We start from the raw sequence: 14,020 nt of genomic DNA on the forward strand, positions 1-14,020 counted from the left end.
TTCTGGAATGTAACACAATACTTTGTAAGTGCCACAACTAGTACTATAAATATTAGTAATATACTTGATGGTTGTCTTTAAGGTGCCATTTTGCTAATAATTTATTTGAGAATGCATTTGGCTTTCCATTTTGTAGGTTTTAGAATTGGTACTATATTGCGGGAATTTTGCTTGATATTGGTAGTTTTTTGGTAGCTATTATACTAATAATCTTATTCTTGAATGTAACAGATTCTGTCTTTTGTAGGTGCCAAAACTAATACTATAATTGTTGGTGCTGTTCTTGGCGGTTGTCTTTTGGTAGTCATCATATTGAGTATTGCCAATATTTCAAGGTAAAGCTCTTTCACTTGTAACGCTTCCTTATTTTAACTCATAATCTCTCTTTAAATTATTATTCTTATGGAGTTAAAAAATCTCCGTACTATTCCTTATTAAATTTTTGATGCAAAGATGTCTTGCTGCTTATTTTGAATTAATCCTTTAATCTGTTGAATTCATCCGAATGAATCTGTTCTTTAATGGCTCGAGCGTAGAAAACTCTTTTTTCGAATATTATCATAAAACTGAATGAAACCTAGAATATCGTTTTCTGAAAAGTGTTTGAAGACTATCCAAGACTTAAAAAATCGACGATGCTTTCTCCCTTTTACGATAAAGACCATTTTACGAAGATTCAGATCGTGGATATTCGATGATTAAAGGATTAAACAAGCAAAAATTCTCTAATTATTTGAAAAGTAGAAATTTATGTTAAGTTATTTAAATTATTTAAATATTTCATACGCTTGCCATGGTTTTTGAAAATTTAATTGCTTTTTATATCTTTTTATTATCAGAATTTTTGATTAGAAGATAATTTTAATGAAAAAAAATTCATTTTCTTAAACAAAACCATCGTGAGTGGTCCTCCGAAATTTCCTCTCATGTTCTTTAAAAAAAAGATGTTATACCCACACCTCGCATAAAGTTGAGGGTCTTGGGCTAAGCCGTGAAGATCACGAATTCTCAGATTTTTATGACATCATTTTATTCTTTTGTAGCACATCAATGAAAACCAAATTGTACCAAATATCACTTGTTTAAATCCTCATGGTTAGGAATCATTGCATTTATATTGTCACGTAGATACTTTAGTGTGGAACGCAATGACACACACAAGAATTAGAGCTAAACCAATTTATTAACTCAACTCAGAACACAGTGACTGACAGATCTTCTGCTTTTATAATAGCAGGGAAAGTTCCAGAATACTCTTCTGGAGACAGTAAGAAAAGTCCAGAACACTTGTCTAATAAACTAAAGAAATGTCCAGAATCTTCTGGAACATGAAATAAAGGGAAACATAAAATCAAGGAATTCAATATTTGCACAAACTGTGAAACGCATTGTCTCTAGCGGGAATCGAACTTACAATCTCTTGATTATGAGATCAGGGATATGACCATTCGGCCATTGAGAGTCGACTGCCTCTTTTCAATGCGGCAATATGCATTCGAAACTATAGATTGACAAACGGTTAATTTTTAGACAAAGCTCAAAAATTTGATAAGAATAGACATTTATGGTAAAACTATGCATAATATTATATTTATTTAAATTGCTGCATATATTAAAAATCGGTTCACATTCATGCGAAAGTACATGATCTATTCTTTGCCAAATTTAATTCCAAATTTCGTATATTTGATTTTGGATGCTTAATCTGTGAGCCAATTGTATCGTTCCCATTGTATTCCAAATTGTATCCAATTGGATTTCTCTCAAAATTTAAAAGAAATTTTGAACTTTCGTGTAAAGATTATATATTAAATTTCATGCTTTTAGCACAAAAGGTTTGTCAGTTATCGCATTCACAGACAGAGAAACGGAATTCGAAAAATATGTTTTTATAATTCAGTGAGGTCAGAAATGCAGAGATTCGTCAAGTTATCAAGATAATCTTTTTCTTTCTTTCTTTTTTTTCATTTTTGAAGATTACTCTATTTCCCCTTCGGAAACGAAAGTGCAATAAATTGATTCAGATTATTGACAATTTTTTTCCCTTCCGTAAATTTTAGACTGGCTTTAATTGCTCATGTGTATATCTAGGAATATATTTGAGGAATCTTATCAATTAAAATTTCATCGGAATCTATTTTCGATTTCATTACCACTAGTCTGCAGTTCCGTTGATGCACAAATATTAGAATGCTCACTCAACTAAAAAAAAAAAAAAATGTTTTGCTGAATGTTGATGATTCTTTTTAAAAGTAGCTGTCGCGACTACCCTTAGAACTACTTATCTAGCTAAAATCAGACCTTTACTTGAATATGGATTCCCAATTTATTGCTGTGCCTCCGATTCCAAATTGAAGAAACTTGAACAGGTACAGCTGAGTGCAGCTCGTATAATAACTGGTCTGAAACGAAGTTACCCCTTAGATATGGTCCTTTATGAAGCCGACTTGAAACCTCTCCATGTTAGAAGACATGCTAACCTTATCAAATATTACAACAAACTTTCCAGTAATGGCATTCAAAACAACACCTCAAAATACCTAAGTAATTGGACTAACCTCCAGAGACTCAAGAAAAATAGTCCCTTTAGTCAAGTCTTGTCTCAGAATGTAATTACTAAAAATGTAGAGCCACATTCTCTTCGCTCCTGTATGAATCCAACTGAAGAACTTACCAGGGTTCACTTTCATTTCAATATCCCTGTTCCCATTAATAAAAAGGAAAATGCGTCAGAACACCTTAGACAATTGGCCTTAGAAGTCATTAATAAAATCCCTAAATGTGACATTAAATTGTATACTGATGGCAGCAAAATTGACAATTTTGCAGGTAGCGGCATCTATATTGAAACTCCTCAGTCTAGTTTTCCTCTATGCCAATGAAATCCAGACCTCTGTTCCGTTTTTAGAAGCGAACTTCTAGCAATCGATGAGGGACTTAAGACCATTTTACACGAAAATAATTATAAGAACCTTTGGATTCTTACTGATAGTCACAGCTCAATGGAATACCTTAACAATTGGACCTATATTGATAAAGCAAGTTTGTCTATTCTTCAGAAGTTGAAGCTGATTTCACTCCAACATGATATTCATTTCCAGTGGATCCCATTTCATGTGGACCTACTTAGTAATGAAATAGCAGACAGGCTTGCAAAGAAAGGAAGCAATCTAGCGACTTCATCTTCTGCTGAGCTCACATACTTAGAACTCTTCTCTCAGGCGAAATTCGTAAATAAGAAGAATTGGATGGTACCCCCTACTCATGATTGGTATAGGGCCAATAAGCCGGGCCAATCCTTAATTCTTACTTGTAATAGAAAAACCAACACTTGCCTTGCCTTACCTTAAATTTCTTTTCTTTTCTCAGGGTGAGAAATCTTACCCTCTTTGCCCGAAATGCTGCCAACATCGGGCCTCTGCTGAACATATTCCAGACTGTCTAGGACTTCTCTGGGGAGAAATTAATTCTTCTACCTTCCTCGTTTTTGACTTTCTTATTGTCAACGAATTTTTGGATTTGGTCTGACTAAGTCAGGCCATGAAGATTAGCAACAACAACAACAACAAAAGTAGCTATGAAAGTAATTAAGAACCAGTGGAAGTGGTTTCTCAAAAACTTCCCTGATATTCTCTACTAGACTTGTTATGCCAGAGAACGCCTTATATGGCATTCACGTATTATAGTTACGAAATATTTTTTGGCGTGAATTTAGTATTTTTACTGAATCTATCATATCATCTTTGGCGAGTTTCTTGGCGATTAATCTCTGGCATGAGTTAATAGTATCCAAAAATTGAATTTGTGTTTTAGACACGTTTTTCTCAACCGATTGAAAACAAAAGTTGACACAAAATCTGCACTTGCAGTCACAAAATCCCATACAAAATTTGATATATTTAATTCATCGTGTTTTTCTATTTATATGTTTTATATGTTCGTATTTATATGTTTCTGAAAGTAAAGATCGACCAGACAAACAACCCGTAATTTGTTTTGGCTCAAGATCTGATAGGTGTCTAGACTATAGATGTTAATTCTGTGTGTCGAATTTTATTTATCTAGCTCTTTCTGTTTTGTAATTACCGTGCTAAATTATATTCAAACAGACGGACAGACAGACTTCATAAGAGCGGATTTTATTGAAAATTTGACAGAAATCTATAAATTTAGTATAAAGGCCGCATACTAAATTTCATCTAAATTAAAGCCCTTTTGCGTTATTTTTGTGACAGACAGACATACGGACATTTTCTAAAAATGTGTTTTTCGAACCCAGGAAGGTCTAAAATGTAGAGATTCCTCACAATCTCGAGTTCGAATTTTTTAAAGATTATTATACTTTTTCTATACTACATATAAGAGAAAATAAAAACTGGTCTAGTGACATGTTTGTAATATGTTTCTTTCGTATTGATTTTGGGAAAACTATGTGAAGATAGCTGCTGCAGAATTAATTTGTAATCGCATAAAAGTTATAATTTATAAGGACATAACAGCTACATTTTGCGAGATAAATTTATAAATTGTTATAAAACATTAAATATTCAGCTATTGTTACAAGATTTAATTCTAGTGATTATAAAATGAGAAAAAGAATCGCTCTAGATAGCCTAATTATCGGAAGATTACTAAATAAAATATTCAGAAGATTTATTTTTATCTACACGCCGAGAACAATTTACAATAGAGAATGACTTATTTAAATGTATAAAATAACCTTCATTTAAAACTTAAATCAATTTTTTATTGTATTTTATCAGATATGCTTCAATTGTTATATCAATACTTATCAGATAAAATAATATTTTTAATTTTAGTTTGTAACATTAGTTAATCAATTAAGTATTTTTACAGGTTGAAGAAGAAGAAGAAAATGTTAGAAAACGACCGCATGCTTTACGGTACAGAAATGGTAATTTCCTTTTTTCTTTGTTTTAATAGAAAGGTATCTATTTTTTTTTTCATTCGTAAACTAAAACCTCTAAAAAGTAAAAGGAAGTTTTTTTTTTCTATACTTAAAGATAATATACATTTTTAGACAGAAATAATGTAAAAAGACGGATATCTTCTCTACTAATTGTTTCTTTTGAAGTTTTTTCAATATTTAATTATTATATTTTTAAGTTACAAAAAGACAAATAGATGCGCTAATGACCATATCTTTTGAATACATTTAAAAAATTGTATTTCCATATTTACTGTATTTACAACCCTGAGATTAATCTAATAATAAAAATATAGTCTGTATTATAGCAATCGTACTCATCATACCCTTTAGAATTGTTTATGGAGAAGATACATTGAAATTAATTTCTTTGAAACGCTTTATTACAGTATTAAACGCATTGCGGCCTTATGTAACATCCTCGCCCGTAGGCACACGGATAAAACTGAATGACCGGAGCACCGTAAAAGCAACACTGACAGAAACTGTAGTTAAGTCCTAAGGGCCACTACCAGCTACGGCACAACCCTTCCCTCGGGAAGAACACCCCGTCATCGGTGGGAGGTAGCAAACCCCCCAGCTCTATCCGAACCCACTAAGGCGGCGAGAACCAACCATCTTCATTTTTGAGGTGCCCTCCAGTGGGAGGATGAGTCAAATGTAAACAAAACATCATAAGAATTGCAGACTGCTTCATTTAATATTTTTATAGTTGCATTTGATACAACGCCTCGTTAATTAAAGGGGGGCGAAAAAATTATTAGAAATGCTATGGAGAGATCTCGCCGTTCTCCTTCAAAACTCCATTCAGTCAGAGGAAACAAATTATGAAGAAATAAAAATAAATAAAAGTCAATCGTAAAGTTTAATCGGGCGCTAAAATGGGCTTAATTGTCGCTTGAGGAGTTATCGTTACAACTTACCTACGAAAATTAATGACCATATCTTCTAAAACTATTATTTCACAAAAATATTTTTTACGTAATCTTAAAACTGAAAAGCATCTTTTTAATCAGTTTCATTTCTGAATATTTTTTTTGTTTAGTAAAATTCTTAAATGACATACATAATCAGTACCTATGATAAATTGAATTTAAATTTTATGACTTATGCTACTTGCAAAACGTAGCGTTGACAGTGATCCTTTAAACAAAGTAGGGAATTCGGATTTCGGTTTATTCGCTCTTGATAACTTTATTCGAACAATATACTAAACATGGCAGTCATGAGTGCCTATAACTATATTTTTAATGTTATGATAAAATCAAAATTCTGGCATTATAATATTCATTCGCATGCTTTTGCCAATGTTAAAATTCAGATTAAAAAAAATTGCTTTTTTTTACATTAACTTCGAAATAGGATTTTTAATTCTGTTTTTATATCATAATATAAATACTTTTTGTCTTGCGCCCATAGTAACTAGTAACGTATTGATTCAATTAAAGTCAGATTTTTAGTAGTATTAAATAACAAAGCGAAAAGAAACCTATTCAGTATTGAGGGTTGAACAGCCTAAAAAGTCAGTCTAGGTGAACAAACTGGTTGTCAAAGGCGGCTATGACTTTAGCAACTGAGAAGTAAACATATAATACATATTCTAGTTTTTCCTTCCGGCCTTGTGATGCTATATGATATCATCTGCTTTTATTAATCAAAAGATAATATTATTTGAGCTCATAAAGGAATTATATATTTCTCGATGGCATCATGATATGGATACAAATACATCATGAATTATTTTTTAACTAATCTGGATAGAGTTAATGAGTTTAAACATGTTGTATTTCTCAATTATTTTTTCTTTACTTAATTTGTTGTTAGTAATTAAAAATGTCGTCAAGAGATAATTAAATATTTGTTAATATTTACACAATTTCAAAATTTTGTTTTTACTAATTATCTTTTAAGTATTTATTAGTCTTAATTCAGTTTTATAATTTTAATGTGACAATTCTTTGTTAAGTAAGCGAAAATTATCATTCTGTTTCGCAATTTTCTTTTTCTTTTTTTTTTCCAGACTGAGAGACGAGGAGGGGAAGCTGGGGCCGTCAACAATGCTTATCAGAGAGACTGAAGATCGTTTCATAATTCTTCATTCCAATCTGTATAGAATTATATCAGACATATGTTTTACTTGTATTAAAATATCATTTTTTGAGTGTTCAAACGCGCGGAAAAAATGAAATAATCTAGCTTGTTTCTATTGTTTTTTAATATTTGTATTTACTATTATATATTTGTTCCGAAGTCTTTTACTGCAATTCATAACAAATACTTTTCATGAAGAAGCAAGCATCTTTCACTCAAGATTACATATATTTTGTATTAAAACATGAACAGCAAGAAATTTAACATAAAATTTGGACTAGTTTTGAAAGACTAATATAGTTTGTTTCATTGTGATAAAGAAACATGAAGACCCTTGAAAATATTTTTCAAATTTATGGTGCAAGATTATTATCAAAAATACTCCAAATTATACAAAAAGTTATGAAAACATTTATAAAAACAAAGAATATACTCATCTGAACCCTTTAGAGGGCCATGAGAAGCATGATTCCCGCCAAATCCATCAATCGTTGTATGAAGTTATGTAAGTTGGCATAAGTTTTGACAAATTTTTCAATAAGGTAGAAACTTAGAGGCGTCAATTCCTTATCTCATATAAAATGGTGTGTTTTGACTTGTTATTTAATTATTAATTAATCAAATTAAATTTATCTAACAATTCAAATGGATAATTTATAATTAAGCCAATCTCAATCCTAAAAATATTTTAATATGTCATGACTAGAAAAAAAATGGCATTTTAAAGGGTTAAAGAGAATAATATAAAGTTTTCATTAATCTATTAATAATTGGATTGTTATAATTTGTAATCAAGATTATAGATATCAATGTACAAATCATAAAAATGGAAACGCTTATAGGAATACTTTTAACATATTTAAGTCACATTTATGATATATTATGATTTATGTTTCTTTCCTTTTACATTCAACGTGGCTTCATTTTTTATAATGATTCTAATAAATCCTATTTTTACGATTTTGTTTTAATTTCTCCTTTTTTAATAAAAATGATTTTCTAGTTTTTAGTGCATTATTTGCAACGTAATTTTGACAACTATATTAAATTTTCATAGATTTCAAAATTCAATATCATAAATACTAAGAAATATTAAATTCTGCATTGTTAAATTCACTGCCCTGCCCATTGGTATACTTATATGGAATCAAAATTTGATAAAAATCCTGTTATTAACAAAGTTCTGAAAAATTAAAAATTTTTGAACTGAGAAAATACTATCGTACAAAATTTCAGAATTCAATCTCAAAAATAGAATTAAAAAAAATTCATTATAAAATTTCATTCTCGTTAATTTGAGACATTTACCACAAAAATTTTGTTCGCTAAATTAAATATAATTAGATAAATACTAAAATTTTAAAAGAACATAAATTTATAATGATTCCAAAATAGATTTTCTTTTATTTTGAAGGCATTTCTTTTAGAACAACAGGGCAATTTTGCATATTTTTCTTTACATATATTTTATGAAAATTGACGGATCTTTTTGTTCATATTTGTTATATTAAAATATTTAATCCTGGTGTCCTGTTATCGATTTTGTGTATTTTTGTTTTTATGGCTATTTAAGCATCGAATTTAGTATAATTTGGATTATGATCTTAGTTGCGTACTTTTCTATCTGAATAAATTAATTTTAACTATAGTTATGAGAGATTGATGGAAAAAAATTGATTTTTTTAAATTATGGGAGAATAAATAATTTTTAGTGTCATACCTGTTTAGCCTTCATAATGAGGTTCGTTGCATTGGAAGGAATTTCCATTTTTCACTCTTTTGTAGATTTGAAGATATTATGAATTAAAATATTTTTAGATGGTGCACAATATTTTAATTATAATTGGTTTGATTTTCAGGATGTATATAATAAAGATTATAATAAGAAACTATAAAAAAAGTTCCACTAAACATGAATATATATGTATTATTCATTATTTTCTTCGATTTGGAGGATTTAGTGTGTTAGTTTTTTGATGTTATTCTATTATATAATAATTTTCCAAAATTAACAATTATTCAAAATTATAATTCGCAGATGTTATTTTAATCATTTCAGTAATTCAGTATTATTTGAATTGATTATTTTTTATTATTTAATTATGCATCATTTAAATATTTTTAATTATATTTTTATGTTAATAACAGGATTTTTAATTGTTATAATAAGCTTTTAAAAAATAATCTCATCAATATTTAATAATAATTTAAAAGTTTTCAGTTTAATAATTTTAGTTTCATATCTGAATTTCATTTACTTATTATCAAAAATGATTTAAGTATTCTTTTTATTTAGAGTCAATTCTTATTGGTAGTACTAAAGTACATGGTAAAATTGTCATCGAATTCTTAGTAAAAGTTAAGTGTATCCCAAAATGGTAATCTGAATAATCAAGTAATAAATATTTCATCTTGAGTTTTAGTGCGATTGATATTTTTGAAGTTTTATTAAAAATCTATCCACCTTTGGTAACCAGACGATTAACCAAGAATATTGGCTATGTTTACTTTCACTTAAATCTCTTATACGTAAGTTCTTGTTCATGAATCTGGCAGCAATTTTTTAGCAACAAGTTGCCACTGGCATTAAAACTGTATTATTTTAACTGTCTCACATTTTCTCTTTTCAATGTGTACATATAACCCATCCTAACAACATCAAAAAGCATAATAGTTTGGCTCATTTATCTTCCAATTTTTTTTACTATTATTTCTTTACATATTCGTCTTGTAAATTACACAGATATTAGGTAGAATTCTTCTTTAATGTTCAACATTAAAAGAAAATTAAACGAGTAAGTATTTGATGAAATAAAGCAAACGATATTAATTTCAATCCAACAATCAAATCTATTGTTTAAAATTTAAAAAAAAAATTCTAAAAATTGCCAAAATTCAGGAAAATTTGCAAAAGAAACATTTTTTTAGATTTTAAAATGGGAATGAATTTTGTGCAATAGTAGTTTTGGAGGTTATATTGAAAGAAGGTCAAATTTTTTTTTTTTAGTTTCTAATTAATGGAAATTCTAACTATGAATTGTCAAATATAATCAAATTCTTTTTAATTGCTTATATAAAGAATAAAAAAGAAAATCACTATATTAAAATAATATAGTGATTTTCAACAAAAAAGAGAATTATTTTAGTACGAAATTTAAAGATGAATGATATTCATTTACTTAATTTTTTTCCTCTTGCATAAACAAATATTTTGGCTGTATTATAATTTTTATAAAAATATTTTGCACGAACTCTTTGGCATCGTTTGGTTTTATTTTATGTTCTGCCATTTTTGTTGATGTCTTTCTTTGTTCGATTAGGATTTTCGCCATTCATTAGAATGCAATTTTTTCTTTCCCATTGTTCTTATCAAAAGATTAGGAAAGCCGGGTAAGAACTATAAAGCTTTTCCAATTTCTTGTGTTTTGCTGCATTTATTAATTTCTTTTGTTGTTATTCTATTATATAATATTTTCCAAAAATTAACAGTTTTTCAAAATTATAAAAATATTACTAGAAATATTACTAAGCTCCTGATTTCGCTGATGTTATTTTAATCATTTCAATAATTAGTATTACTTAAATTGATTACTATTTATTATTTAATTATGCAATATTTTAATCTTTGTAATTATATTTTTATGTTAATAACAGGATTTGTAATTGTTATATTAATCTTTTTTGAAATAATCTCATTAATATTTATTAATAATTTAAAAGTTTTCATTTTAATAATTTTAGTTTTATATCTGAATTTTATTTGCCTATTATCAAAAATGATTTAGGTTTTTTTTTATTTAAAGTAAATTCTCCTTACTCTTAGGTAAATTTGATTTTGTGGAATTTAATGAAATGTATTAATTTTGTAATTAATTGAGATATTAATTTAGCATATGTATCATTTCGTTCCTTAAAAAACCATCTAAATGACGCTAACAATCTAAGTATAAGAAAAATTAAAAATAGGATTAAGTTCTCTTAGTTTCCCCTATGTGTTTGGAAACATGTTTGCAACAACAATTTAGATTTTGTAAGAAATATACTTGACTTATTCTGTCTTCTATTCAAGAATAAACAATAACAAATTAATATAATTCAAAAATTAAACAATATATTGGCAAATATTATTATGCAATTTTTAATTAAATTAGGAAATATTTTTTATAAAAAATATCGCTTTCTGGCTGTTATTTCATGTTAAAAATCTCAATAGAAGAAAAAAACATTATGCATGTTTTTATATATGAATTGATATAGAATTGAAATGCTGAAATATATTTGAAAAAAAAATACAAACAATATTAAATAATTTTGTAACTAACGATATATTGTATGATTTTATAAAAGCGGAATAATGTAGAAATACATGTATCAAGTAGACTATGAAAAATTTAAAAATTAATATTTTTTCATAATAATATTTATTTGTTTTTAAAAATATTATATTTATTTGGTATTTAATTTAATTCGATCGATATAATTGCAATACTACAGACAGAGTTTCAATAAAAAATACGGAATTTTAAATGAAATTATAAATTTTTAAAATTCATTTTTGGAACACTGTTGTTGATAATTCCTGGTCTTTTGTTTTATAAGTCCCACGAATTACCACTGTCAATCTCTACTAATAACAAAGATGAAAGTGTGTGTGTCTCTTAGCTCTCTGTAATCCAGACCGTTTGATTTAGATGTGCTGTCTAGGGTGGGAATTGCATATCAAGCTTTTATTTTAACTTTTAACTATAATATTTATTAATTAAAAATTTTGCAAAATTTTGATAAATTTAAGCCATAACTTCCAAAAGTATTATTGCACAAAAATAAAATGTATGCTATTTTAAAAATTAAAAAAAAGTCTTTCTAATGACAGGAATTTAATAGACATTCTTTTGAATTCAATTTTTAAAAATATTTTTTGTTAATATCCAACAATTACATATATTTTGACCCTGAAATTTAAACCATTTTTAATTTTTCATTAAATATTTAAACGCGTAACTTTCATCAGTTTTAAAATTAAAGAAGGGAGATTCTGTTTAATATCAGTACAGTCTGTAAGACAAATTATAAAGGAGAAATTTCAAAATCGAGAAATTTGGTTTATTGCTTTTTTAACAGCCGTGTGATATTATGAGACTGTCTCCATCAGCAAGGTTCATGCACACATTAAATAAAACATGTAAAATAATAAAAATAACATGGTATTAATGTTAGATGATTTGCTACAATCACACAAAAGTCACAAAATTATATAAAGGCAATTTTTTGAAACCAAACGTAACCAATATTCCCGGCAAACCAGCTAGTCGTATGAGGCGACTAACAAAGAATAAACATATCAAATAAATCATAAAAAATTAACCATTTTCTTTTTAACAATTAAAACTTGTAATTGTTTTAAATAGAGGGTACCAAAGTGAACTGCAGAAAAATTTGTGCAGAACTGAAACGAAAGAAACCATTCATTATATATGGGTGGAGAGGGGATATAAAAGAATGTTTGAAGTTACTACCATCATTTATAAATTGACTGAATATATATATATTAATAGAAAAGTATATCCAAAATATGAAAAATACTAAATAGCTAGTTACTACTCAAAAATGATCATCTTTAAACAGATTTTTTATAATAAAATGCGCTTTCCCTAAAAACTGTTTCAAAAATGAATCAAAGACACATTTATTTTTACAGAATCGTAAACTTCGTGCATAAAGTACAAAGAAAATATGGCAGATGTTTCTTTGGCAGCGAGATACAGGAATTGAGATAATATCAAATGTCATTTTTAAAGATTATATTATTAAAGCTCGTGTTTTTTTGTCTTTAAATTTTTCTTCACTAGACGTTATTAAAATTCTTATTCACTGAAAGAGATAAAGTTATTCGTTTTAGTTCAGTGTTTTTATATGGATTTATCAAGTTACGGATAAGAAAAAAGACGGATTTAAATTTGACAGAAAATTTTTAAATAGATGTAATACGCAGTTGTTGCTCGCTATTGAAGATTTCTTAATTTTAATTGCGAGAATTTTAACTTTTCCTCTAGTAAAAACTTGATGTTGTGATAACTGAAAAAAAAAGAATTAAATTATTGAAATTTAATATGTGATTGAAATATGCGTTGCTTCATTGGGTCTCTTTAATAAACGATCTTTCTTAAAAAACAAAAATTTGTGCTGTATCTAAGTACTTTAATACTATTTTTACTAAATTTAAATCAGTGTAGCATAAAACAGACCAATTAGATCCATTGACGCCTCATTCACGTGGTAAATGGTCAACGCATACTTTTAATATGCGCTATTTGGCATCGAGCCATGACGTCGAATCCTTTTTCTGTTTAAAAAATTCATTGCATTCTAAATTAAATTAAAATGCAAACTGAATATTACGATAAATCAAAAAGAGAAAGAGTTAGACAAGTGAAATTTACTTGCCTTTATTTTACTTTTTGCGATAAGCTTGACTTGAGTTTATCCGATTGATATCTTACAAAGAAAAAAATCTTATTGTAGAAATAATATACGGAGTTTGATTGATATATGAATGCTATAATTTAAAACTGCTTGCATTGGCACAGACCGATTAATAGCAACTGCCAGTGCCCTTCAGTCAACATTATAGCGAATGAGCACCATACTCTGCCATAAAAGAGCACGTCAATATTGAAAATACACTTTAATGACATATTCTCTTCCTAAATTTAGCTATCTTTTATTGATTTTATAGAAAATAATAGTGTGCGATGTATTAAATTTCTTGTGATCATTTCTATTTCTAAGAAATTCCTTGATGTAATAATAAATGCGTCATAAATATTTTCCAAATGTGATTTTCGTTTCGGTTTTAAAAATCTCTCAAAGGAACGAAAAATTCTTACGCGACCCATCAGAAAAAAGGGATATTAAGCCAAAATTAATGACAATGAAAAAATAATGGAACAAAAAGATTTATATTTAAAATTTTAATGTAAT

The 14,020-nt window shown here is 27.8% G+C and overlaps 1 protein-coding gene across 1 annotated transcript in view; it reads left to right on the plus strand.

Annotated features, from left to right (window-relative positions):
* Positions 1–7,935, plus strand: part of LOC129976543 (neurogenic locus notch homolog protein 1-like) — a 77,504-nt gene extending 69,569 nt beyond the window's left edge. Inside the window, exons 22-24 of the mRNA XM_056090168.1 lie at positions 248–335; positions 4,858–4,915; positions 6,969–7,935. Of these exons, the coding sequence (XP_055946143.1) occupies positions 248–335; positions 4,858–4,915; positions 6,969–7,025 (203 nt within the window). The 3' untranslated portion in view covers positions 7,026–7,935. The remainder of the gene's footprint in view (positions 1–247; positions 336–4,857; positions 4,916–6,968) is intronic.
* Positions 7,936–14,020: the final 6,085 nt, after the last annotated feature.

This window comes from Argiope bruennichi, chromosome 7, assembly GCF_947563725.1.
Source record: "Argiope bruennichi chromosome 7, qqArgBrue1.1, whole genome shotgun sequence".
Taxonomy (NCBI): Eukaryota; Metazoa; Arthropoda; class Arachnida; order Araneae; family Araneidae; genus Argiope; species Argiope bruennichi.